The following is a 26,215-nucleotide window of genomic DNA, read 5'->3' on the forward strand; positions in this document are numbered from 1 at the left end:
CCCGCTTGAGGTCACCTCAGACACTGCCCTCAAAAACGCCAGCTCTTGCCCTGCCCACGGAGGTGCGGGGTTAGGGACTGGGGACAAGGACCTGGATCCCCTGAGGCCTGGGCACTCCGCATCACCTCAGTCAACGTGAGGCAACACATCCGTCCTTCATCTGCCTGCCTGGGCCTCGCCCACACCCCCGCCGCCCCCCTCTGCTCTGGGGACACCAGCCTCAAGGCTGCCGGCTAACCTGCTGACTCCCTGGGCAGGAAATGGGCTTGGCAGAACAGGGCCTAAAGACCAATCAAAGGCTTTCACACCTTCGTTTATTGCACTTGAACTTGAGTTTCTTAGTGGTCCTTTGGCACCTCTTTCTGACCCTGGTATTATTGTCAGCTACTGCCAACAGCTCTTGCCAGCTCGCACACTCACCGGGGGAATGTAGCCAGCACCAGCCTCCTTCCCAGCACTGGACCCTGGACCTTGTCCCCTACAAGTGTCCTCACCTAGGTAGAAGGGGCGCTGTTGCCCCCTGCTGGCCCCAGAATCCTTCATCCAAGGCACCCCTGGGTTGGATTCCCTAAAGCACAGGGTACTCAAGCCACTGGTCTTGGCTTACTCCGGTGTGTCAAGTCTTGGGAGTGAGGGGTTTCGCCGCGGGGCTGGGGGACTTCCCTGTGGGGGTGGGGAACTTCACTGCGGACATAGGGGGCTTCGCTGGCCTGCACTGGGCTGTGACCAGCAGAGTGGCCTGACATGGCCGCCCCAGGGCTCTGGTCGACTCTGTGGGCCCCGCGGGCAGCTTGGGAGGTGTGGTTGGCTCGGGAGTCAGGGGTTTCGCTGCGGGAGTGGCGGCCTCCGCTGGTCTGCGCAGGGCTGCGCCCCGCAGAGTGGCCTGACCGGGCCGCCCCAGGGCTCTGGTCAGCTCCATTAGCGGCGTCGTCAGCCCGGGAGGCATGGTTGGCTCCGTGGGCAGCGCGGGGGGCGTCACCCGCCGGGGATTTGGGTGGGCTGGGCGGCTTTAGTGTGCTGACAGCCCGGATGAGGCCCATACGACGGCGGATGGAGTGGTCCAGGTTGACTGTACAGCGCAGCAGGGTCTGCGCCTCAGCCACAGAGAAGGGGAAGTCCTCGCTCAGGAAGCGCTGAAAGAGCTCGGGGTCGCCATCCAGGTCAAGCACATTGTGCAACGGCTTGGTCATGGTGTGCAGCTCCTGGCAGTTATCGAGGAACACGTCCCAGAGTCGCGCGCGGGCCTCCGGGGCGCCCCCCGCCTGCTGCCGGTCCTCTAGACACTGCAGCGCCCAGCTGAGGCGGCAGGGCCACTGGTTGGCGAGCACAACCCAGGCCACGGCCTGGCGCGGCGTGGGGCCACCGAAGTCCCGCTGCTGCTGCTGCAGCAGCCGCACGGTGATAGGCACGGTGTTTACGATGCGCCGCATGGATACCAAGTTGTCGGCCACGTACTCGTAGAGGCAGTCGCGGTCGTCATGCAGGCAGTAGAGTGCCTCTTGGATGCGGCGCGCGGCCTCGGCGTCTATGTGGCTCTGTGTGACCCTGGCCCCTTCCTGCATCTCCACCGCCAGCAGCTGTGAGCCCTCGTTGGCGCCCGGGCTCCCGGGCCGCAGCTGGTGCGCCATCTCGCGGTACAACAGGTCGTCGCGGCTCTGCACGGCGTCGTGCAGGAACTGCAGCTTGGTGCGGCGGCCCATGATGGGCACGGAGAAGGGCAGCGTGACGGTGCGGTTGAGGAAGAGGTAGCCGTTGTCAGCCGTGCCCTTCATGGAGCCGGCGCACTCGAGGCACGCGGCCATGATGCTGGGGTCCACCACCAGGATGAAGATGAAGGGTGCGTGGCTGTCGGACAACAGGGTGTTGATGGCATTGAGCACGCCCACCACGTTCTCCGAGCGGCACGTGTCCAGCCCCGTGATCTCGAGCACGATGCGCAGCCGGCACCGCTGGTAGATCTCCATGAAGCACAGGAAGTCGGTGACCAGCTCCACCTCCTTCTTCACCTCGCCCATGAAACCCAGCTGGCTGCCGAACTTCTCCTGCGACACGAGCTGCTCGATCTTTTTGCGCTGGCTCACGAACAGGTGCTTGCCCACCGAGTACACGGCCATGAGCAGGCCCGAGCCTGACAGCGTGGTGGCTGCGCCGCCGAACACCCGCAGCAGGTTGTTGTCGGTGCTACTGTGGCTCAGCGCGTGGGCACCCAGCGACAGGTAGAGCAGGGCCACGCCGAAACCCAGCGCAACCAGCAGGGCCACCAGCGCCAGGCACACGCGGCGCCTGCAGTGCCACTCACGCTGGCGGAAGCCCTTCATCGTCGTCGCCTTGTTGCCCAGCACCGAGTACACACTGAAGGGCAGTGCGCCGTAGTGGTGGCGAATGCCCTCGCACAGCGTGGTCACCAGGCCGGCCCACAGCTTGTCGGTGCCCTCGTACTCCCAGGCGCTGAAGCGGATGAAGAGGAATTTCACATTCTTGCGCCGCAGGTGCACCTCGGTGATGATCGGCTGCATGAACACCAGGTACCACAGCAGCTGAGGGAAGCCCCAGCGGCTCACGGACCGCGGCCGCCACTGCACACGCTGCAGCTCCTCCGCCTCTCGCTGCGCCGCCTCCTGCTCCATCAGCGCTGTGGGGACGGAGGGCGAGGTGGTTGGTGAGGGACCACCTGGGTAGGGCTTGGGCCGAGGGCGGAACTCCAACCTGGGCTGGGCTCCTCTGGGGGGCGGGGCTAGGACAGAGGCGGGTCCTGGTAGTTCGGGTGGGAGGGAAACAGCTGGAGCAGGTGCGTCAAGTGTGGAAGGAAAGGCTTCGAGCCAGGCTTGGACCGGGAACGGCCTGAGGGTGAAGGCTGAGGGTCAGGGGTGTACATAAGAAGAGCCCCCAGAGGAAGAGGAAGCGAAGGGGCATGGAAGGCTCCAGGGGGTGAAAGGATACAAGGTTCTGAGGAAGACAAATGGGCAGCAAGAGTATAGCCTTGATCTGATTTTCCTGGCTTACTCCTCCTCCTCCTCCAGCTCTCAGCTTAGCTGTATCCTCCTCCAAGGAGCCCCCTCTGATTCCCTGCTGGATTAGGCACCCCATGGCTCTCCCCACACCCTCCCTCCCCATCTTCTCACCCACTCTGAATTCTCACTGGGGACAGGTGTGTCTCCCTGTCTGAACTGTGAGCCCTTGAAGGACGGGGCCCTGGTTGTCTCAGTCACCAAGGGAGTGCTGGGGGAATGTTTGAAGGCTGGATCGTGAGAGGCTGGGGGCGGGATCTGTCTGTGATGAGGTTAGTGAATAAATGAATGAATGACTGGGAACGTGTTGAGTCACCTAGCACAGAGCAGGCACTCCATTGCCATTCTCTCTTTCCTTAGAGCCGATCTCCTCTCCTCCCAGGCCCCTGTGTGTGGCGCTGGGACAACACGGGGCAGGCATGTGCTTGTTCAGCAGGTGCTCACCAGGCCTGGGCACACGGAGGTGAGTCACCTCCGGCCCTCCTGGCCACAGCTGGGGCTGGGGGCTGAGCTCCAGCAGGGTTTGGAAGCAGGTCCCAGCTGTCTCAGATCCTGACCAGGTCTCAGCCCAGGTCTTCAGGTAACCCCTGTCTGTGGGGCCGGTGCGGGCACCAGGCCCCGGGCCAGAGCTGAAGAGAAGGGATGGGTCTGGGGTGGGGGAGGGGAGCAGGAGCCTGCAGCCTCTCTGAAGAACGCAGCCTTCCACCTTAGGGTGCTGGGGAGCCACAGGAAGCTTTTGAGCAGGAGAACGACGGGAATAGACATGTGTTTTAGAAAGAATCCTTGGAGATGGTTTGGCGGGGAAGGGGGTGAGACCAGAGCGGAGACTGGAGCAGGGACCCGGGGGCCCAGGCTGTGGGTGCGAGGAGGAGGCGCCTGCTTGGAGCTGGGTTAGGGCTTCTGGACGGGGGTGGGCTGGCCTCAGGGGCGAGTGGATCTTGGGGAAGCCTGGGGCTGGGGCAGGGGCCAGAGGCTCCGTCTCCTGCGCCCTCCCTGCCGACACTCACCGGTGATCTTGTCCAGCATGAGGTGCAGGCGGCAGCCGAAGGGGGCGTAGAAGCCCACGGTCACAGGCACGGGCACGTGGCAGAGGGTCTTGGCCAGGCAGCTGCAGTAGACATCGTCCTCTGTCAGGATGTCTGGGGGCCCGTGTTGGGGAGGGGGTAGAGGTGGGGAAACCGAGTCAATGAGGCTGGCCGGGCACCACCCTCCTCCCCCCCCCCGCCCCCCGCTGTCCAGAGCGCCCGCTCTCGGCCCCTCTCTGCAGCAGCAGCATTCCCTCCCAGAGGCGAGTCAGATCACACCTCAGGAGGACGGAGGTCTCTGTGGCTGCGGGCAGGGCCAGGTGCGTCCCGCTCGGCTGCCCAGGATGAGCTGACCCCCAAGTCACCAGGCGAAGGCTGGGAAGCCGGACTCCTCTGGCCCCAGCCCACAGACCTGTGACAACTTGGCTGCCCTGGACTTCGGTCAGCAGGCTCGGCCACTAGCCCAGTGTCCCCCTGAGAAAATCCTGTGACCCTTTCTTGCGACTTGAGGCCCTTGGGTGCGTGAGACTCTGCTTTCCACGCTCAGAGCATCAGCTCCCGCCTGCTCTGTTAGCCTGGCTCCCACGTGGACGGGGCTGCCATGACCAGGTTCCTCTCAGATTCTTGTCCGCCCTGACCAGGACCTCCCTCCCTCCCTCCCCTTGAGCCCATGCCCACAGTCACTGAGCCTGCCCTGCCTGCGCCCAGCAAACCTGCCTTGTGGTCCCCGCCCTGTCGCCCTCCTCTGCAGGACCCAGGCAGAGCGCAGCCCCTAGGAGTGGGCGGCAGAGACACTGGGGGCAGGGGGACCGAAGGACCTGGCCAGGGGTGGGCCCTCCGCCCTGCTGTGGTCTGGAACAGCTGTTTCGGGCACAGATTTGGGGTTAGGTCCTGGCACCACATTCAAGCACCTGGAGCTGGGGCCCCACAAAGGCAGGGCTCCGTCGTGGGGTGCAGAGGGGGGGTCATAGTTTCTGTCTTTCACAGAGGTCTGTGGGCTACAGGGCCCTTCCCTTGACAAGGGCCCAGGCTGGGCCTGGGGGCTCAGCAGGGGGGGTCAGAGGAGGACGTGGGACAAGGTCGGCCGAAGGGTCAGCTGGGATGGATCTGCTCCCACCTTTGACCCTATGGCTGGGTGACCTCACCTCGTTCAACCCCCACTGGTCTGTGTGGCTGAGCTTCGTGACCCAGAGGCTCCAGTGACACAGTGGCTCCTGACCCGCAGCCCCAGTCCCTGCTTGGCCACCGCCCTGTTCTCTCACCAGAGCTGGCGGCCAGCTGTGTGTCACCCCCTCTGTCCAAGGCCAGGCCACCAGCACCTCTGGCCTGGACTCCGGCGTCCGCCCTCGCCACCCACGGTCCCCTCTCCTGCTGGATCCTCAGTCAGCTCCCGCCCCGTCCACCCTCTGCGCCGCCCGCCCTCTCCCCTTGCTGCCCACGCTCTGGCCACACTGACCTCCTTGCTGCCCCTGAGTCTGCACTTGCTGATCCTGAGGCCACTTACTCAAGGGAACTGCCCTGTCTTTGCTCACATGTCACCTTAATGAGGCCTCCCTGACGCCGCTATTTAATTTGAAAACCTCAGGCTCCCCCTCGGCTCTCCCTGCTGGGTTTCCCCAGCTGTCTCCTATGCGCGCCTCCCCCACCGCCCCTGCTGCGTGCGCTCTGAGTGGGCAGCAGTCCATCTGCCCTGCTCCCTGCGCACCCCCTCCCCCCTGGAGCAGAGCCTGGTACCCTCTCAGGGGCTCAATACCTAGCCAGCGAATGAATCGATGAATCAGTAATGAATGGCTGGACCCCTCCCATCGCTGCGTGGCTCTCTCCGTTCCCCCCACCCTGGCCACTCCCTACCTCCTGCTGCAGCTGCTCGCTTGACCGTCCGCCCCACACCAGAGCTGGCCAGCAAGCCCCTCACCCCTGCCCTGCGCCCTCTCTGGCCGGCTGGACCAGGGAGGGAGTGCCAGGGAGACACAAAGCAGAGCAAGGGAGTCAGCCAAGGAGTCGGCTGGGCCCTCGCCGGCCGGCCCAAGACAGAGGCACCATGGACAGGCCCAGCCTGGAAGCCTCAGATCCCAACAGGTGAAGCAGAGTGGCTGCCGGAGGCCCAGGGTCAGGGATGAGCGCCCTTGCAGACAGGGACCAGAGGGAGGGGGGTGGGGCAGGTCCCAGGCCCAGGCGGGAAGAGAGGCGGCAGGGACAGAGCCCCAGGGCAGGCAGGGTGAGCACCGGAGCTGTAGGAGGTGAAGGGGCCACAGGCTGCCCCTGGGGCATTCAGGGACTGGGTGATGGTGGGCCTGCCGGGCTTCGCAACGGTGCCAGTTGTGGAGGGCAGGGCTGGGCAGCTGCTGGTCACGGCGGGTGCCGCTGAGGTGGGTGCAGTGGGCGGCTGGGGGATGCAGGCTGGTCCCAGGGGGGCAGTGGTGGTTGGAGGCGCCCCCTTCTGGGTGCTGGGACCAGGGCAGAGACGCTGCCGCAGGGGGCTGGGGGCTGAGGGCTGGGGCTGCCACTGTTGCTGCTGCTGCCGCTGCTGCTGCTGCTGCTGCTGCAGGAGAGGGGGCTGGGGGCCCCGGCGACAGCCCCCGACAACCCCCTGCTGGCTGTGGTAGACCAGCTGTGACCGCACCTGGGAGGGCTGCGGACAGGGCCTGTAGGCCGCTGGGTCATGGCACCACTGGTGACAGCGTCCTGGAAGGAAGGAAGTGGGGGTGACTGGACCCAGGCCCCTGAGCCCTGGGCCACTGGAGGGAACCAGGCGGGGTCTTCAGATAGAGGGGGCGCTGATTTCCAGCCAAGGCCCAGGAGACATCGGCGAGGCAATGAAGAGGGGGTGTGCCCTCTGTGTCCCCGTGGGTCGGGGACAGAACAGGTGCAGGGGCCGGGGCTTTAGCTGGATGAGGGGCTGAACTCCAGAGCCCCTGCCGCTCCACACTCCTCGGTCCCTGAGGGTCCCCCGGTGGGGTAACAGGAAGCCATGAGGAACTGGCCCCCGGTTGGTCCGGAGGAGGCCAGAGTGGCGGGAGATGGCCGTGGAGAGGGGACAGGTAAGACGGAGAGGGGGGCGGGATGGGGGCCTGGCACCCAGGCTCCAGCCAGGCTGGTGAGAAGGGGGCCGCCCTGGGAAGGGGACAGGTCACCCCAGGAGGCTGGTCCCCACCACATTCACATTCAGTTGTGGGAGGTCTCTCTCCCCCTCCCACCACACAGCCCCTCTAGGCGGTGCCCGCGGGCCTGGTGATTTGGGGTGTGAGCATCCTTCCCACGCTGGGGGAAAGGGCGGGCCAGGCGGGCCTCCTCTGCTGACGCCCCCAGCCCAGGCTCCCAGCTTGGAGCCCCGAGGTCTGTGGTGCCCCTGCCGCCACCCCCACCCCACCCACAGGAGCCTCTACAGGGGAGTGGAGGCAGCTTCTCTCCTGGGGCCTGAGCTTCTCCCACTCCACCATCCGCTCCGCAGCCCCCCTTCTCCCTGCCAGGCCCCACCTCCAAACCGAACCCCTACCTTTTTTGTGCCCCAACTCCGGGTCCAAGAAGTAGCTCTCGGGGCAGCCCCGGGGGGGCAGCATGCCCTTGGTGGCGTGGACGGTGTAGTGCTGGTGCATGGCGGCGGGGGGCTGGCTCCGGGGCGGAGAGGATGTGTGAAGCGCCTGGCCCCTGTGGGCAGCGGCAGCAAGACCGCGCTTCCGGGACAGCCACCTGTGACCTAGGGCAGGTGAGGGACCTGTCCCAGACGCTGGGTCCCAGGTCACCCAGGTCACCCGGTGGAGGGGCTCTTCGGAGGGAAAGCGAGAGGTCGGGACTGGGGGAGGGATTGCCAGACCGAGGAGGACAGAGCGGGGTTGGGGGAGTTGGGGGCTGATTGGGGGTGGGTGAGACTTCCAAAGGTGGGGCGATGGGGTGTTTGGGAGGCCCTGGGTGTCTCCGAGAGGCCAGGACCATGGAGGGTGCTGAGCAGATATAGGCTGGAGAACCTTGGGAGCTGGTGGGGGGCTGGGAAAAATTAGGGGAGAACTGGGCATGGGGTACGTGCCATGGGAGGTGGGAGCTGGTGCCAGCTGAAGGAGGAGAACCCGGTGCCCCGAGAGGGGCAGGGTGGGAGCACGGGATGGGTGAAGCCGGGGCTGGGTCCCCTAGAGACTGAACGAGGGACTGAAGGGAGGGGAGTTCCGGGGGAGCAAATGCAAGGGGGAGGCTCCATCTGGGCAGAGGCTCAGCAAACTCAGGGAGAGATGGGGCGCCGTGGCTTTAAACTGTGAGGCCACGAGAGCAGAAGTGAGGGAGGGATGCTGGTTGGGGGTGGGCGGAGGAAATTGGGGCTCTATGAGGGTTCGGGGACCCTGCCCGCTGTCCCCCCGACCTGGGGTCCCCTGTACCTGATGGCAGCTCCCTGCCCGGCCACCGCACGCTGTGCCGGCCCCCGCCGCCAAACTGGTGAGAGGCCAGGAGGCGGGGACTGAGCGGCCCGACCGGTTTGCCCGCCCAGTGGCCCCACCCCCTCCCCCAGCGCGCCCGCCCTGTCCCGGTGCTCTCTGCTCTCGAGGACCGTGGGGACCGTACCTGAGGCCAGGGATGGGGATGGCTTGCCACAGTGCTGCCTGCGTGGGGCCAGCCCTGGGCATTTCCGTTGTGGAGAGGGAGGAAGCCAGGCCAAGCCGAGGCGCAATCCTGGATTCAGATGCCAGTTCCTCCAGGGTCCAGCTGTGTGACCTTGGGCGAGTGACTTCACCTCTCTGCGCCTCGGCTTCCTCATTGCTGAGTGGGCCGGAGTTGGCGCCTACCTCCGGCAGCTGTCGGGAGGAGTCCCCAGGGCAGAGCGGGGCACATCACAATGACAGCAGCGCACATGCTGGGGACTGACTGACCCATTTTCCGGGCTGCTTTAAATGCCTCTCCCGTAATGACAGCCACGACGACGACGCACGCTGTGGAGGCTTGCGGGGGCCCCACTCGGCGTGCACGCCTCCCTGCACTCGCCCCATTCCTGCCCATCACGCCTGGCAGGGGTTGGGATGCGCGCTTTGCTGTGAAGTCCTTCTCGGGGTCACGCGGCGGGGCTTTGAAAGTAGGCTCAGTGGCTCGGGCCAGGGCTCTGCCTCCTGCCAGCTGGTAGGTTTGTGTGTGTGTGTGTGTGTAGGGGGGTCCCCTGAAGACATTCTTCCAGATGTGAGGCTGAAGCTAGACAAGAGGGGCCTGGTACTGTGGTGCCCCCTGCTCTCCAGGGTCCTGCTCCCTGCGCTACCGAACAGTGGCTGCCGGGGACTCTGGGGACCTGGAGGGGATGGGGAGGCAATCGCGGAACAGCGCCCAGGACAGCGGAGTCAAGGACAGAGGATACCCGCCTGCCCTGCAGGGTGCCCCCCCACTCCAGGGTGACCAAACATGGACCCTGCCCTTCTCCAGGGCCTGGCCGTCCCTCTGTTCCCAGGCCCTCAAGTTGCTCCTCCCTGCCCTCCAGCTTTGCACGCTGTCCCAATGGGGGGGCGAGCCTGTGTGTGTGGGCGCTCCTGGGTGAACCCCTAAGCTTCTTAGAGGCAGGCCTGGGCCAGTCGCCTCTCTGGCGCATCCACACACATGGTTCAGCTGAATAATTGTGGTTCCCCAGGGAGCCGAGGACCGTGGCGGCAGCGGAGGGCAGGGCGGCCCAGCGCGTGCAAAGGTGTGGAGGCAGGCCAGGGAATGCGCGCTCGCGTGTGGGCCGGGGCGGGGCCAGCAGCGTGCCTGCGCGACTCTGCATGGGTGGAGGGGCCCCGCGCTCCGGGGATGTTTTAAACAAGAGACCCCTTCCGCGTCCCATGCCCACATTGGGCAGCGGGCAGCAGAGCCCAGCAATTCAGGTATGTGATGCCACAGCTGTTCCAAGTGTCAAGGAGGGCGGGGGCAGCGCAGGAGGGCAGGACCCGTTGCCCTTTGTATGCCTTTGGTTTGTCAGGCACGTGGAAGTAGTGTGTGTGTGTGGGGGGGGGGGGGCGGAAATGAAGGTGTCTGGCCTGCCCCCGCACTTCTGTCTACGTCCACCCCCGGCTGTCCCCCTCGGGGGGTCTGTTCTGTGGCCAAGGGCGTGCTGACCAAGGAGGGGTTGCCGAGATGGGGGCCGCCCTCCCACTGACAGATGTGCAAGCTCCGACACTCAGAACTGGGGGCGGAGGGGGGCCCAGAAAGGGGGGTGATGAGGGCTGCTCGGCCTCCACCCCTGCAGGCCGAGTGACAGTCACTTTGCAGGTGCCACCTGCCACTTGGAACTCGTCTCCAGATAGAACCTTTATTGAGCTTCTGCACTGCTGAGTGAGTGATGTGCCTGACCTGGATCTCTCCACACCAGGCCCCAGGGTGGCTGGGACCACCCTGCCCCAGATGCCCCCGCCTCCCCTGCTTGCCATCCCCAGGGCTGGGGGTTCCCTGGCAGCCCTGGGTGAGACCCGGCGGGGGCCGTGGGCCCGGACCCCTCAGGATCTCTGGACCACCACCTGGAACCTGCCTGGAAGAGAAGGGCCAGCTTTAGCCTGAGGCTCGGATCGGAGGGGAGGCAGGAAGCCCCCTGACTGCTCAGGCCCTGCATCAACAGGCTGGGCTGCCCTGCTGTGCAGAGTGGGCGATGCTCCCTCCCACCTGGCCCACGTCCCAGGCCGTGTGTGACTGGGGCATGGAGGCCATACATGCAGGGGAGGGCCTGGCACAGGCTTCCATGGCATGTGTGGCTCAGGCCCTAACCACGTGCACCTGGGGGCCTGGCAGAGGAAAAAACACCTGTGGTGCAGGCTGCGCCCAAGCAGCCAGGCAGGCTGGCTCGGGGGCCTGTCTGGTGGAGGGCCCTCGGGTCAGCACAGCCCTGCACACAGGCTGCGGGTCCCATGGGGTCTGGCTGCCTTTGGAGCCCCCACTTGTGTGACTTCCACGCCTTCCTGGGTTCTCGTGCCGGGAAGAACACCCGAGACCACTCGACCGGGGCTTCACTCCTTCGGTCTGGCGCACGCCGGGGAAGCTGGCTGGGGGACCTCAGGGGCCAGGGGCACAGGTAGGCTGTGCCCACTGTGTGGCCTGGCACGTGACTTAAGCTCTCGGGGGCTCAAATTCCCTACCTGAAAACTGGGGCTCTGGGGCCCAGCCCACAGAGTAAGGACAGGGGAGCGTAGAGCCCCCACCACTCGGGGAAGGCAGGGGTACCCCCCACGCCCACAACTCACAGGCTGGCAGGGCTACCACGGAGGCGGTGACCAGGCTCTTGATGCCCAGTGTGCTGAGGGTGCCTCGGAGGAGGCCGCAGGTGAAGGCCAGGAACTGGGGGCGGGTGGCAGAGGTCACTGGGGGAAAGGGAGGAGGCCGACCCCAGGCCTGGGGAGAGGGCCAAGGGAGCAGGGGAAATGAGTTGGGGGTGTGTCCCAGCGCCCCACTACCTTGGGTGCTTCCTCCACGTACTGCAGGCCCGAGGCCATCCGGATGAGCAGGGGGAAGCTGCTGTCCTGCAGGACGTAGGTCCCCTGGGGACAGAACAGAGCCTGTGGGTGCTGGGGCAAGGCCTGGGCCTTTGCGGTGGGGGGAGGGGAAGCCAGGATGTCTAGGAGCCATCCCTCAAAACCCCCGCAGCCAGGGCCCCGCCCTCCAGCGCTGCAGAAGGGTCCACGGGCTTCCTGGGCCCAGAGTGGGGGGGGTGCAGGGGGGTGCTGGTCCTGCCCCTCTCTCTGGCTGGGCGACTTCTGGGGTAAAAAGCAGACCAGTTCCTGCCCCCCACTGTGGTGAGAAGCAGCAGGCCGACAGAGCGTAGACACCTAATGGGACCAGGCTGGGACAGGCGGTGTCACCGAGGGAGAGACTGCCTTCTGCCAGCTTGGGGGCCTCATCCTGGGAGGCTCATGGAGACTCTGCAAATAGCTTCAACGCCCTATTGCAACCTCCCCAGGAGCTCCGTCCGCAGCAGGGAGCCGGCCACTGGGCAGGGCACACACCTGGTGGTTGGTGCGGAGGCTGTCCATCTGCTTTTGAAACACGGCCACCCACAGGTCTTTGCACAGGAACTTAAGGACGTCCAGCTCCTCCCTGAGGGCCAGCGTCTCCCGGGGCAGCCTAGGGGGCAGTGGCAGAGGCTGGGGTCAGGCCAGGCCAGGGCGGGGAGGGGAAGCCAGCTGGGTTCCCTCCTAGAACCATGCCGCCCCCACCTCAGGTCCAGCTGAGCAGGAAGGCCCAGGAAGGGCCGGCCCTCACCTCTCGCCCAGGGCTTGGCCCACACGGAAGCCCATGCTCTCCAGCACCAGCAGGTTCATCTTCTGTTCCTAGAAGGCCAGGGAAGAAGCTCGGGTGCTCGGCCACCTCCAGCGGGAGCCACCCAGTGTAGCGGCCGCACGGGGACTTCCCCGCCTCAGCACCGCCCAGCCAGGACAGGCTCCGGCCTCCGGGTTGGCAGGCTGGCACTGCCCCTCTGTGGGTCCCAGCAGCCCTCAGGGCCAGCTCTCCCTTGCGCCAGGAAACACAGGGGCATCCCCCACACTCAGCCTTCCCCGCACGCCAGCTCTTCCCTGGAGCACCCATCACTCATTGTGGGCGCAGCTCCCTGGGGGGCAGTGCTCCCGATACCCTGGGAGTCACGGCAACTTGTCAAGGGCTCCTGTGGCAGCACGGCCTGAGCCTGGCCCGGCCAGCAGAGGGCTGTGAGGGTCCTGAGGATCATCCTCAGGTCCTAAAGTGTCAGCCACCAAGCCTGAAGGACACAGAGGGGCTCTGGGGAGGGAGCTGCTCCCCTGGGTGCTGTGGAAAGGCGGTGGCACTCCAGAGGGGAGGGCAGGCCAGGGGTCCCACAGCGGGAGAGGCCTAGCGCTGGGAGGGAAGGGGAGGGGTGCGGAGCAGCTGGAGGGGCGAAGTCTCCCAATTTGCATTTGGGTGAGCAGGAGAGGGCGGGGGAGGCATCCCAACCTTCGGAGACTTTTCTAGTTTGTTTGTTCCAAACTGACAATTGCTGGGAAGCTACATCTCAACCGGCAGAGAGAACGCTCTGGAGTTTCTGCAGCTTCTCTCACACGTTAGAATCAAAGGAGGAGGCGGGGGGCGGGGTGCGTGAGATCCGTGGGTGGAAGACTTAGGGGCAGGGGGGACTGGAATCTCCGAGACCGGACAGAAAGCAAAGCAGAGACACACACTTCTCACACTGGCGGGCACAGGATGGGTGACGGTCAACACTTACAGCACACAGAGGTGCTGTCTGGGCCACGAGGTGACAGGGAGGGGTTCTGGGCCCCGCTCTGGAGCCCCCGAGGGACCCAGGACTGTGGAAACCTCGGGTTACTCCAAAGACTGACCCTTGGCGAGGCCTCGGCAGGCCTGGAGGGCGTGACTACTCGCTGTCACCGGCTTCCTATTGGGAACATGTATATTCAGACCCTCCTGTGTGGTCACTGCAGGTCTCTGAGCCTCTAAGGCTGACATGCAGGCCTCCCCTGAGTTTCTCAGGCGTCGTACGTGGCCCCTTTTCATCCACAGAGGGAGGTCCAGGTTGGGGCATCAGAAATACCAGGACGGCCTGTGGCCCCAAGCTCAGGGGCGGAGGCCCCAGCCCCCTCAGGGGGCTGCAGTGCCCAGGCACCTCCCCTCCACCAGCACCTTCCCTTGGGAATGACCGCTACAGCCTTCTCTCCAGCCCCTGTGACCGCGGAGCCCACTGCATGCCGAATGGGCTTCTTCTGCCGAGATCCAGCCTGAGATGATGTCCAGGCCTCCTCGGCAGGCTCCAGGCAGCCTGCTGGGGCCCGCCATCCCTCCATCCGCCTCCCACATTGCCCACCCAGGGCAGCCTGCCATCCCAGGGCCGCCACGCTGCACCGTCCCTGAGTGGGGACACGGCTCTGCAAGGCTGGGGACCCAGGCCGGCCCTCAGCAGCCCACACAGGCCCTGGCACCCGGGAGGGAGGTGCTTCAGAAAGACGCTGACCTAGTGAAGGGCGGGCCCACACACGCACCACTGCAGGTTCTTTACAGAGGGCCTGGCCCCGGTAACGCCCCCTTTTATTACAAAACCACAAGGTACGACTCTGTGACATAACAACGTCACGCTCGAGCACACCATGGGACACGTTAGGGGACATGTTCGAATTGAAACCTGAGTGGTCGCACCCGTATCATCGCCCTGCCAGCCACACCCTGGCGGGCGTTACGTCTGCCGTATCCTCCCACTCAGCTGCACCGACCTCATGCCGGGGGCTGAATTTCACACCGGACGACAGGCTCAGAGGGGCGAGGGGAGCCTTGCCCCAGGCACCCTCGGCCTCAGGTCTTTCAAACCTGGGCAGGTCTGTCTCCCAAGCCCAGATGGCCGGAGGGGTGGGTGGCCGGGACACCACAGCTGTCCGGGCCCTCGGGGGGTGGCGAGGACCAAGGCCTGCCTGGCAGGGGGGGGCCCGAGCAGAGGCCACCCGAGTTTCCAAGCCAGGTGCCCTCTCCTCAGCCAGGCCACCGGGCATGCCGGCTGTTGCCCACCACTCTGCTCCACCTGAGGGAACCGGGCCCGGGTGGGAAGGCACCTCAGACCCACCCGGAGCAGGGGCTCGCTCCCTGGTACGGCCGCCCCACAGGGCAGCCATATGGGGAAGGCGGGGCCTGGTGACACTGGGAGATGAGCTGGGCCTGTGAGGGACACCAAGCGGGGCAGGTGCCCAGTGAGGATCAGCCCCTACCCCGACCAGCTGTGGGGCTAGACAGCAGTCAACTGCCCCATGCCTCAGTTTCCTTGTGTGTAAAGAGGACAGGGTTGACAGGACCCTTCTCCAGGGTCCTCAGGGAGTAAAGGGGCGGGTGATCTGGGCGCTCCAAGTTGGGCTTGGGGGGCGTTACCACCACGGCCAGCCACAGGCTCGGTGCCAGTCAGCCCAGGGGACAGGCCCTGGCTGGAGGGCAGCCCTACGAAGGAGACGCTCTGTTCTGGGGCGATGCACCTCAGCTGCCGGAACACTGCCCTCCTGTGTCACCTCCCTTCTAGAAGTGAGCTGCTGGAGCAGGCAGGGGCCGGCACCTCACGGCCCAAGGGCTGCCAGCGTGACGGGGGGACCCAGGACTCTCGGGTTTTGAGGGTGCGTGCAAAGGCCAGAGGGCAAGAAAAAGCAGGGAGAATGGAATTTAGGCCACTGTTCACAGCGGGGACAGTGACGGGAGGTGGGGGCAGGGGAGGCGGCCCCAGCAGACCAGGGTGTGGCGGGTCTGTTCTCCTGTGTGTGACAAAGGCTTCAGGACAGATGGAGGATGACACAGTCCCTGCCCTGGAGGACCTGGCGCCCTAGCGGGGAGCACAAGGGAACTGCTGCAACCTCGGGGCGGGCCCTCTGCGGGGCGGTGGCCGCGTATCCACCCAGAGTCTGCAGGAAGACTGGAGCACGGGAGGGAGCGGGTGGGAAGGCACCTCAGACCCACCTGGGACAGCAGCCCGGAGAGGAGATGGCCGGAGAGTCAGCAGAGTCCGCAGCCAGGCTGGGGGGTGGGGCTGGGGCTGGGGCTGGGGCTGGGGGGAGGTTCAGAAAGCTTCCCACAGTTTGCTTCCCTTCAGTGAGCTTCAGACGGCCTGGGATGGAATTCTGGCTCCGCCCCTTACAGGACGGGTGGTGCTGGGCAAAGCCTCTCCCGGCCCTGGGCCTGTTTCCCCAGTGAAGTGGGGCTGACTGGTGTCCTCGCCTCACAGTGGTGTTGTGACAGCTCTCTCCCTAGCTGTCATTACTGCTGGCCCCCCCACAGGGACCAATTAAGTGTCTGCAGAGTTGAAAAGACTGGGCGTGGGGGGATCTGGAGAAGAATGGGAAAGGAAGGGGGAAGACAGTGGGGAGGGGAGGGGAGGGGTGAGGATGAGCAGGAGACAAGGAAGAGAGGGTGGAGGGGGAAGGAAGCGGAAGCCTACTCACCAGCCTGTGTCACACAACCTGTCCCAGACTTAGGACTCAGCGTGAGGTTCCGCCCTCGGGGGTGAGCGTTATGCCCAGGGAGGGCAAGGCAGGCTCTCCCATTCGGCGAACCCTCTGGAACCCACCCAGAGCCAGGGGCGTCTGGGCTCCCACGCCCACGCAGGCCAGTTTACACAACAGCCCCCCGAGAGGAAACCGGACGATCAGGACCAGAGGGGAACCCTCAGAGCGGCCTCATCGGCTCATCACTGTCACGCCAAGGCAGCAGCCAGCGAGGAGGAAGGGACAGTCAAAGGGGAGTTCCTGGAAATGAGAGAGATGGCAGCCCACAGAAACGCCTGTTAACAAGGGAGCTGAAAAAGAGACACATCTGCAAGGTACATAAAGCGTCTGGGATTGTCCAGAAAAAACCTGAAGCAGAAGAAATGAGGGAGAGGCTGTGAGACGCGTGGGAGAGATTCAGGCTCCTCTGAGCGCCGGAAGAGGAAGACCCGCGTGGGACTAGGCGTGTGGGACTAGGCGGGAAGAGAAACGATCCGAGGGCGGGGAGGGGAGCGCGCTGGGCTGAAGGGGCTCACTCTGCGCAGGGCCAAGGCTCCAAGCGGCACGAAGGGAAGGCAGCAAACCAAACCCCCGGCCCATCCAGTCCCGTCCCAGCCTGACCGCTTCACTGGGAGGACAGTCAGAACCTTCCAGAATGAAGCAGGCGGGAGTCGGGCTGGGGCTGTGTGCCCGGCTGCCTCCTGTCTCTTCACCTGCCAGGACCCTGGTTGCCTGTGAGGTCCAGCCCTGGCCCCCAGCTCCCACCTGTGGGGCCAGCCTGTGCGGACCCAGGCAGAGGGCCAGGGAAGAGCAGTCCAGGTTCCCGTGTTGTTTTATTTTTGATCCTCATCTGAGGATATATATTTATTGATTTTAGAGAGATAAGGAAGTGGGGAGAGACATCAATGCAAAAGAGAAACATTGATCAGTTGCCTCCAGCACGCGCCCCAACTGGGAATCGAACCTGAAACCTTTGGGGTACAGGACGCTCCTACCAACTGCACCACCCAGCCAGGGCTCAGGTTCCTGTCTAAAAAAACCACTGGGAGCACTGGCTGGTGTTGCTCAGTGGATTGAGTGTCGGCCTGGGAACCAAAGGGTGGCAGGTTCAATTCCCAGCCAGGGCACAAGTCTGGGCTGCAGGCCAGGTCCTCAGTAGAAAGCACATGGGAGGCAACCACACGTTAATGTTCCTTTCCTCTCTTTCTCCCTCCCTTCCCCTCTCCAAAAATAAATACCACTGGGAGAGGGGACAAGCTTGAGCCCAGCACACCTCAGTGTAAGCCCCCTATGGCTCCCAGGCCCCCAGGTCAGAGCCCCAGTTCCCCAGCAGGCACTCCCAGACCCCGCAGCTACGCCCCATCTCAGATGCGCTGAACTCCCTGCAGGGCACTGCCAGGTTCCTGGGACCCAGTGGGTTTCGAAGGCGGTGGCCCGGAACTGAGAGCTACTATATGGACCACAGGCACTGCACAGAGAAGGGGCCGGCTTGGGCACTCACGGGGCCACCAGGCAGGCCAGCACTCACAGCAGTAGGGGACAGCTCACGACCTGCTTTCACAGGAATTCACGCCTTTGCCCACAGGCTCTCTTTATCTTTAAAGGCTTCTGAGGCGGAGAAACCACAACCTCCTCCTCCCTGAGTTGTTCCTGCTTTGGGAACAAAGGCCCTTTGACCTCCTGGCTCTTCCATTCCACCTGTAACCAGTCAGGAGATTCCATTCAGCAGCCACAAACAACCAGGCGGGACACAGAGATCACGAAAGAATGACGGTGCCACGCGGACAGAGGTGGACGAGCCACCATCCCTGTCCTCACAGAGTTCTGCAGCTGATGGGCAGACCGGATGCCACCAACGAGTTTGGGGCTCAAAGCCTGAGCCTTGCTTTTGCCTCCGACCACGGCTGTGTGGCTCGGGAAAGACCCTTCCTTGCCAGCACCTCAGTCCCCCCGCCGGCGGACTGTTCTGAGGACGAAATCCGATCACATCCGGTGCTGGGGACACCACCAGTACCCAACAAACAGGAGGCCTGTGTGTGGTTCGAACAGACCAAAGAGAAGGAACAGAAAGGAGGGGCTGGGAGCAAAAGAAAGAGAACCGAGAGAAAAGAGTTTTCCAGGACATGACACTGGAAAATGGGGCTCCCAGGTCGAAGGGATGTGGGGACACTGCCAGAATTCTCAGGCCTGGCCGAGCCTGGAACCACCCAGGAGTTCTCCGAAGGTGGCCAGGCCCCGTCCCAGTCCTGCTTTGCGGCAGTCTCTGGTGCGGGGCCCCGCATTGGAATGTCAGTGGCAGCAGGCACAGGGCCGCTGGGACTCGGGTGCTCTGAGGGCCTTGTGGGGAGCAAACCTGAGTAACCCAGTGCCTCCCACACTTGCCTGACCACAGGAACCCACTGAGATCCTCCAGGAGCGTGTCGGGGAGGACGCACTCTGGAAAGCGCAGGCTGGGTTTATAGCACAGACTTTGGAAGCAGGAAGCCCAGTTACATTCCTGACTCTGCGGCTTGAGGGTGAGCACTCTGTCCATCAGAGCCTCTGCTCTTCATCTGCAAAGGGACATGGTCATGCCACCCTCGGGCGTGGTTAGGGGGATCCGCAACATCACGGGTGTGAAACCATGGGAAACACTCACACGTGGTAGGCGCTGGTTTTGGTCACACTGCTAAATGAAGCCCAGTCCCCACCCCACACTCCTCGGCACAGGGGCTGCATCCAATCCCTCAACAAATCCATGCAGAGGGCGTACTATGTGCAAAATACCTACTATTTGGTGATCAACACAGACCTGACCCCAGCCCACACAGCACACAGTCTGACAGAGGAGACAGATGTGAATCAAAGGGTCATACAAATACATGAATCAGGTACCTACTTCTTGAGAGTGGTGAGGGCTACCAAGGAAAAATGGGGAGGGGGCTGCAAAACCATAACAAGGATACTTGACTTCTGGGGGCTCAGGGAAGGCTTCCCTGAAGAAGGGCCATTTCAGCCAAGATGGGAAGAATTCGTAAGTGGAAACACAGTGAAACTATGACAGGTGAATAAGCTGCAAGGTGAGGGAGGAGGCTGGTACAGGGGCAAAGAGCAGGGAGCCTGGACAAGGCAGATTTAGACAACAGAATGAGCAGGGCCTGGCTGAGGGCTGGAGGTGATGGAGAAGCGGCCGGTGTCAGGGACCACTGAGTTTCTGGCTTGCCAGACAGGACAGATGGGCCGCTGAGACGTTGCAACCCCCGTCTCCAACACACGGGCCAATGCACACTCCCTCTCCCGTGCTTTTCCTTCTGCACCGCATTTTCCCAATGTGCTATACATTTTAGGCCTTTCGCTTGTTTGCCTGTCTCCCCCAACTACAACATAAGCCACAGGAGGGCAAGGGCTTTTGCCTGGTTCACTGAGTTAACCCCAATGCTAACAGTAGGGCCTAGCACCTTGCAGGTTTTATTTAAACGTGTGTTAAATGAACTCTGACGAAACTACGTTGATATCATAACATGCAATAGCCTCCTTAGGACCCCTAAACTGGGATGAAAACCTAAGCCAATGACAATGTCTGGCACATACACAATGATGATCACAGTAAGAATAATAACAGAAAAAATGAGCACGGCCCCATTTATTAAGCATCCACTCTCCCCGGCCCCCTTTCTTCTTGGATAACAGAGTTTGCACCAAGAGCTCCCATGTTTGCGCTAAGAGCTTGAAAGCTTGAGGGCGTTTGTACTTTATGAGGACCAACTTCCAAAGTGCTAAGCATGCTCCTACTTCGGGGTTTCGCACCTCTTCCTGGCATGCTTATCCCTGGGGCTTGCTTCCTCCCTTCTCTCCCTTTGAAATGCCCTCCTCCATCATCTACCACTCCATACGTTTTCCTTCCCTGACTTTACTTAAGTTTTCTTTGTAGAACTTTCCACTAGCTGGTGGCATGTTTTATTTATTGTTTGACAACCCCACTGAAATGTAAGCTTTGCGAGAACACTCGAACAGTGCCTGGAATATAACAGGCGTTCAATACGTGTTGAATGAATAAATGTCCCATTCTGACACTTAGGTGCTGTTATGATGCTCGTTTTACAAGGGAAGAAACAGAGGCACAAACAGACTGGCTCTTACACCTAGGGAGTGACGACGGCAGGATTCAACCCAGAAGTCCTCAGTACACATCCTTAATAGTAATCACTATAATTACTGCCCGCTTATTCTGTGTTAGGCTTTTAGCTCAGATCTCACCTCGAGCTATTCGTTCAATTCTAGAAGTAATCAGCGATGCCAGCCCGGCTGCCCGCCCCCCGCCCCCCGCACTTTACAAAAGAGGAAGTCAGTGCCCCAGGTCTCCCAGCGAGGCAGGGGCGGGGCAGGAGTTCGACCCCGACCGCTGCCGCGCCCTCCGTGCTCCCTGGGGCCTTGACCGCGCCTTCCCGCCACCATCCGCGCCTCCTCCTCCCGCGCACGAAGCCTGGTGCTCACCCCGGGCCCGGGATCGGGGTCGGCTTCGTGTGCCCACAACTCCGCCACCATCTCCGTGTGTAGAAACTCGAACAGTACGGCGTCCACCATTTGTCTGCCTCGCGCGCTTAACTACGGCCCAGCGCTTTGTGCTCTCATTGGCCCGGGTGAACTAGCTCCGCCTCCTGCGCGCACGTGAACCCGCCTACTTATGCTTTCATTGGTTTTTCAGACTAGCTCCGCCTTCCTTTCCGGACTCACGTGGTGTGCTCATGAACTTGGGAGATTGCCTTCCAAGTTTTCGGATCCTCTAGCATAGTCATTGGCCGAATCACTGGCTACATGTGACGTAACTTGTTTTAAAAATCCCTGTTTGCCTCCTCGCCTCGTAGCACAACCCGGAAGCGCCAGCTAAAACACTTTTCTATTGGTCGCACCTCTATTCACGCGACTCTTCACACCCGCCCACAAAGTTAATCTTAAGTGCTTGCTTCCCGGTTGGTAACCGAGCGGCCGATATGATTGGCCAACACCGGTCCAAACTGCTGCCCTATTGGTTGCGGCTTCCACCGAACAGACTCCGTACTTCCGCTGGGTAGCGCCTTCCACTGGCTGCTTCCTTCCTAGACCCGGTAAGGTCTTCGGTGTTAGCGCTACTATCCCTGCACCCTTCTGAGTCCCGCTGGACTGTCACTCCTGTGACCCTGGCACTGCCTTCTGAGCGGTTCGAGGAGACTGTGTGCTTCCGGATGTAGCCTCCGTCAGGAGGCAAAATCGGAAAGAAGACAGTTTGGGATTCTGGGAGCTCCGGCCTTGATCAAACTGGTCCTGTTCCCTATCAGTACACCGGGGAGGCTGGGGTCCAATAGCCCGGATTGTTGCCAGCAGGGATGATGAATCTGCTAAGATAGTGGAGGGCAAGGGAATCCAGAAACTGCGCCTATTAACTACCGCCGGGCGCCCGCCTCTCACGCCGTGCCTTTGTTCTCGCTAGCCCGGGGACATGGCGTCTCAGGGTCGTCGGCGAAGGCCGCTGCGGAGGCCTGAGACGATGGTGCGCGGGGAGGCGGCCGAGACTGATTCAGAGCTTTCTGCAACCTCGTCGGAAGAGGAGCTGTACCTGGGACCCTCGGGCCCAACGCGCAGCCGCCCCACCGGGCTACGCGTGGCCGGGGAGGCCGCGGAGACCGACTCGGACACGGAGCCGGAACCGACGGCCGCACCGAGGGACCTGCCTCCGCTCGTGGTGCAGCGAGAAACGGCCGGGGAAGCCTGGGGTACCGAGGAGACCCCAGCAGCCGCCCCTGCGCTCTCACTGCTGCAGCTCCGGCTGGCGGAGAGCCAGGCGCGCCTGGACCACGACGTGGCAGCCGCCGTGAGCGGCGTGTACCGCCGGGCGGGCCGGGATGTGGCTGCCCTGGCTGGTAGGCTGGCGGCTGCCCAGACGGCGGGGTTGGCGGCCGCCCACAGCGTGCGCCTGGCGCGGGGGGACCTCTGCGCGCTGGCCGAGCGCCTGGACATCGTGGCCAGCTGCTGCCTGCTGCCTGACATCCGTGGCGTGCCGGGGACCGAGCCCAAACAAGACCCGGGACCGCGGGCCTAGCCATGACCCGCCTGACTCTGCATCCCCCGGAAGCCCTTGTGACCTGCCTCTGTACCCTGTACAGCCCCCATCCCGTACTGTTGTCACCCTCAGGGCTAACCCCACCCCGTGGACAACATTGCGCACGTGTGTGTGTTGATGGTGGGTGGGGTAATGGTGCTCAGACCCCACCTTGCGTCTGGTTTCTCCAGGTGGTCCTGGCCCTTCTCCCTGGTTCCTGGCAGCCTGTGTCTGAGGCTTGGCTCCAGCGCCTGGGTAACTGGCTCCTCCTTGATCTGTCTCCATCCTGGGTGCTGGCTGTGCCCACCTTTCCCTGCGCTCTGCTTTTCTAAGTTTGGTTTCTGCTCCCAGGGGCTGATGCTGCTTCCACAGGAGCCCCAGCATCTATTTGTTGGGGCTGTCACCTTCTCCCCTCTGACACTGCACTCCGCTGGATGGTGCATCCCACAGGCTCCGAGCTTCCTAGCCAGGTTCCCTGGCGCCTTCCTTCACCCCCGTGGCTCCGCCTTTACTCTTAGCTACACTTCTAGAATTTTGTCTGCCTGGGCTGGACCCTCCAGCGTTGTCCCTGGTTCCATCTCCTAGTTTTAGTCCTTGCTCTGCCATCTCCTGCTCCTTTTCCTTGGGCTTAGCCACTCCCCATCGGCCTGATCTCATCTCCTGGGTCTAGTGTTACCCTTAGGATTGGTTTTGCTTCTTTTTTGCTTTTCCCATCCAGCTTATACTATCTGCCTGTTCCTGGGCCCCAGAAACCCACTAAGGCTTCTGTCATCAGGCCCAAGATGGGGGTCCCTCCTGACCCAAGGTGTCCTCCAACCCACTCTTGGGGCTCAAGATGGCATCTCCTCCAGACCCAAGTAGGTGGGCCCTCCGCCCTCTCCAGGCCAAAGTAGCACTTTGTGCCTGAGCTCCAGATACAAAACGGGCCTGGACTGTCCAGGCGGATAATGGCACCTTCACTTAGGGTTCAATGCAGGCTGCCCTGCTGCTTTGGATGCAGTGATACTGCTTTGCAGATTCAGGCCACACGCAAAGAGTTTGTTCATCGTGTTGACCCCTGGATGCTAAGAGGACTTGGATTTCTGCTCCTCCTTCTGGCCACAGCCCTAATACCTCAGTCTTGTGCACATTTATTCCCGTCCCCACTCTTTCATCCCAACCTAAAGCTGAGAGCTGAATCCCCAGCAAGGAGAAGTTGGGGAAGAGAACTCTATGGCAGACTCATTAAAACATGCAACATTTACTGACATGGTCGGTTCCTCTTATCCCTCCACCTGTGCTGGGTGGGTTGGTTAGCGATTTCTCTGAGAAATGAAGATCCTAAGAGAGGGATCCTTCCTGCCTGGACTGTTGAAGGTGAAGCTGTAGCTGTCAGTGAGGGCCCTGAGTGTTCCGTTGTTTTTTGTTTTTGTTTTTTTTTTGCCTGGTTCTGCATTTGTATTCCGTGGCACATGTTTGCAGGGCACCTGTTCCATGTTTGCCCTGTGTGGGGCACGCTGGGAGCCTCAGCCAGTCCGGGCCCTTGCCGAGCTCACTCACAGGCCACTGCAAGAGACAGATATTAATAAAATACTCTCATAAATAAATGGGCAGTTTTAATAATTACGACTTACAGCTTTGATTTTCCTGTCACTATGATTAGTGTCATAAAGAGGTACAGGAGTTTTGTGAGGGTGTAACCGCCCTCTGGCGACTGCGTCTGTGGAGACAGATGGGGGAGGTCAGATGGGTTTGCTGAGGAAGCGAGTGAGTTTGAGCTGAACCCTCAAGGTATAAAGAGATGAAACGAGTAGAGAGAGTTGCAGGCAGGAGGAACAGCATATGCAAAGGCCCTGAGTCAGAAGGGAGTGTAACCTGTTTAAGTAACAGAAGAAGTGACCACGGACCAGGAAATTGGCCCTGAGTAGCATCTGGGAGGAGGGCATACAAAGGTTTAGCAAGGGCAGCGAAAATAGGAACCCGTTGGTGGCAATAACCAGCTGCCCCTGGAGAGTTTTATAACTGCTTTTTTGTGGAGAGGGAGAGACAATTGAGTCAAGGTGTTTTGGGGGGTAAATTTTTGCATGCCTTGAGGTAACTCACATCCCAAGTAGGTGACAGTTGTTTGCACCCGTTGAAGTTTAGGTCTGGAGGCTTTCTGGCCCCTTCAGCTAGTGCCTTCCGGAGAGTGAGGGACCCGAATAAGGTCCCCCTGCCTAATCTGGTTACAGACGAAGAGATCATCAATATGTTGAACAAGGGTGTGGCCTAAGCTTTAAGAACTCCAAAGGGGGAGCCTTGACTGGGTAGCTCAGTTGGTTAGAGTGCGGTCCCAACACACCAAGGTTGCAGGTTTGATCCCCGGTCAGGGCACATACGAGACTAAACTAATGAATGCATAAATACGTGGAACAACAAATCAATGTCTTTCTCCTTTCTCCCTCTTCCACTCTCTCTAAAATCAATAAATAAGAAATTTAAAAGAACTTGGGAAGTATAGAGGGAGATAGGACATCCCTGAAGCATGGGAGTCTGTGTTAATCATCTCAACATAACTGCTAAGAGAAACTGAGTCAGGACGCAAAGGGTTGGCAAAGAAAGTAGAGTGGAGGCAACCCCTGTAAACTAGACGCCGACAGCAGGACAGGTTGTAAGCGCCGGTGAGAGACTGCAGGGGGGCGAGGAGTCACTGAAGTTCCTCAGTAGATTTGATTTTCTTCTGAGTCAAATTTCCCTTCAATTACAAGCCAGGTTGGAGTATTGCATGGTGGGGAGGGAGAGGGGAGAACACCCTGCTGTTCCAGAGAGTCTGTTACAGGTTTGATTCCTTGTTAGGGCAAATAAGAATGAGAAGGAATGGGAATTGGACTACAGATGCAAAAGGGTTTATTCCTTTCCTAGACACGGCCTATGAGTTCTGCACTTAGTAGTAATGCAAGCCCGTTCACACATGAGCCCCAAGACTAATCAGAACATGTTTTAAGGTTGGGTCCTCTTCAGATGAATTTAATCGAGGTGGCTGTTCATTAGGGGAAGTAGGAAGTTTGAGGTTTGGTCTCAGGGCAAGGACATAAAAACATTTTTTTAATTATATTATGGTGGCATTAAATTTTAACACCAAATCTCTAGCTAGAAGGTTTGCTGGTGAGGAATCCGAAACTAGGAAGGCACGTAGGTGTAAAGAGGCAAAGAAACAGGTTTCCCAGAGATTCCCGACAGCTTGAATGGAAGGAGAGGTGACAGGTACAGACCAGTCCTCCAAGGCAGTGCTAGGAAAAGTTGCACCAGTGCCAGTGAGGAAATCCACTGCCTGGTCCTCTGAGTTAAGTCAGGGACCTAGGTTGTGACTAATGACTGACTAAGTCCTCAATCAGGAAGTGTCCCACAGAAGAGGAAAAAGGACCCTGTGAGGCCCTGGCCAGGTAGCTTAGGTGGTTAGAGCATCATCCTGATACATCAAGGTTGTAGGTTCAATTCCCTGGTCAGGGCACACATACAAGAATCAGCCAATGAGCCCTGGCTAGTGTAGCTCAGTGGATTGGGTGCGGGCTGCAAACCAAAGGGTCGCAGGTTCGATTCCCAGTTAGGGCACATGCCTGGGTTGTGGGCCTGGTCCCCAATGGGGGCCACATAGGAGGCAACCATACATTGATGTTTCTCTCCCTTTCTCCCTCCTGCCCTCTCTCTCTAAAAATAACTAAATAATTAATTTAAAAAGTAAAAGAAAGCTGCTTAAAAAAATAATCAGCCAATGAGTTGTCAATAAGTGGAGCAGCGAATCCGTGTTTGTCTCTCCCTGAAGTCAATCAATCAATAAAGAAATTTTTTTAATGACTCTCTGAGGACACTGGGGCGTAGGGAGATCGATATGTGAGCTTTCCTTTCTTTGAAGTGCAGGGCAACTGCTGGCCCCATATCTGGCTTTTCACAGCATCTGCCCTTGTCTTGAGACAAATCAGTGAGGCTCCGCTCTGCAGCTGGCCGGGCGAGAACAGTGGGTGGACTTAGAATCATCTTCCGTTTTCCTACAGACTCAGCTGGCAAAGTGCAGACTGTTGATTTTCATTCTTTTTCCTCCTGTTTTCTGCTATTTTCGAAGCATTGAGAAGCAGTTTCTATAATAACACTGAGAGATTGTCCAGCCCAGCCAACCACACTATTTTTTTAGTATATTTTATTATGTTATTACAGTTCCACTTTTACCCCCTTTGCTCCCTCCATCCGGTCCCCCCCCTTCCCTCCAGC

The 26,215-nt window shown here is 61.1% G+C and overlaps 3 protein-coding genes across 9 annotated transcripts; 1 reads left to right on the forward strand and 2 right to left on the reverse strand.

Moving 5' to 3' along the window:
* Positions 1–304: 304 nt before the first annotated feature.
* Positions 305–9,861, reverse strand: NKPD1 (NTPase KAP family P-loop domain containing 1). 6 transcript variants are annotated; one of them, XM_045845118.1, is made up of 6 exons: positions 8,585–9,861; positions 8,401–8,455; positions 7,530–7,723; positions 6,260–6,718; positions 4,016–4,147; positions 305–2,632 (listed from the first exon to the last, which is right to left on the reverse strand). In XM_045845118.1, exons 1-6 carry the CDS (start codon positions 8,775–8,777, stop codon positions 585–587), a joined length of 3,081 nt encoding a protein of 1,026 aa, XP_045701074.1. In that variant the 5' UTR covers positions 8,778–9,861; the 3' UTR covers positions 305–584. The 6 variants fall into 6 exon arrangements, with proteins under 6 accessions (XP_045701074.1, XP_045701077.1, XP_045701075.1 ...); XM_045845121.1 differs by having other exon boundaries at positions 7,530–7,730; positions 8,585–8,653; XM_045845119.1 differs by lacking the exon at positions 8,401–8,455 and having other exon boundaries at positions 7,530–7,730; positions 8,585–9,860.
* A 409-nt stretch (positions 9,862–10,270) lies between these two features.
* On the reverse strand, positions 10,271–20,541 carry TRAPPC6A (trafficking protein particle complex subunit 6A). Of its 2 annotated transcripts, none has more exons than XM_045845255.1 (6): positions 20,410–20,541; positions 12,224–12,291; positions 11,968–12,085; positions 11,441–11,502; positions 11,209–11,302; positions 10,271–10,502 (listed from the first exon to the last, which is right to left on the reverse strand). In XM_045845255.1, exons 1-5 carry the CDS (start codon positions 20,497–20,499, stop codon positions 11,221–11,223), a joined length of 420 nt encoding a protein of 139 aa, XP_045701211.1. In that variant the 5' UTR covers positions 20,500–20,541; the 3' UTR covers positions 10,271–10,502; positions 11,209–11,220. The 2 variants fall into 2 exon arrangements, with proteins under 2 accessions (XP_045701211.1, XP_045701210.1); XM_045845254.1 differs by having other exon boundaries at positions 11,419–11,502.
* A 453-nt stretch (positions 20,542–20,994) lies between these two features.
* BLOC1S3 (biogenesis of lysosomal organelles complex 1 subunit 3) lies at positions 20,995–23,593 on the forward strand. The gene has a single exon (XM_045845237.1). It carries the CDS (start codon positions 21,392–21,394, stop codon positions 21,989–21,991), a length of 600 nt encoding a protein of 199 aa, XP_045701193.1. The 5' UTR covers positions 20,995–21,391; the 3' UTR covers positions 21,992–23,593.
* The last annotated feature ends 2,622 nt before the right edge of the window (positions 23,594–26,215 follow it).

The sequence above is a fragment of the Phyllostomus hastatus genome, unplaced genomic scaffold (assembly GCF_019186645.2).
Source record: "Phyllostomus hastatus isolate PE091 unplaced genomic scaffold, TTU_PhHast_1.1 phas_contig_468, whole genome shotgun sequence".
Lineage (NCBI taxonomy): Eukaryota > Metazoa > Chordata > Mammalia > Chiroptera > Phyllostomidae > Phyllostomus > Phyllostomus hastatus.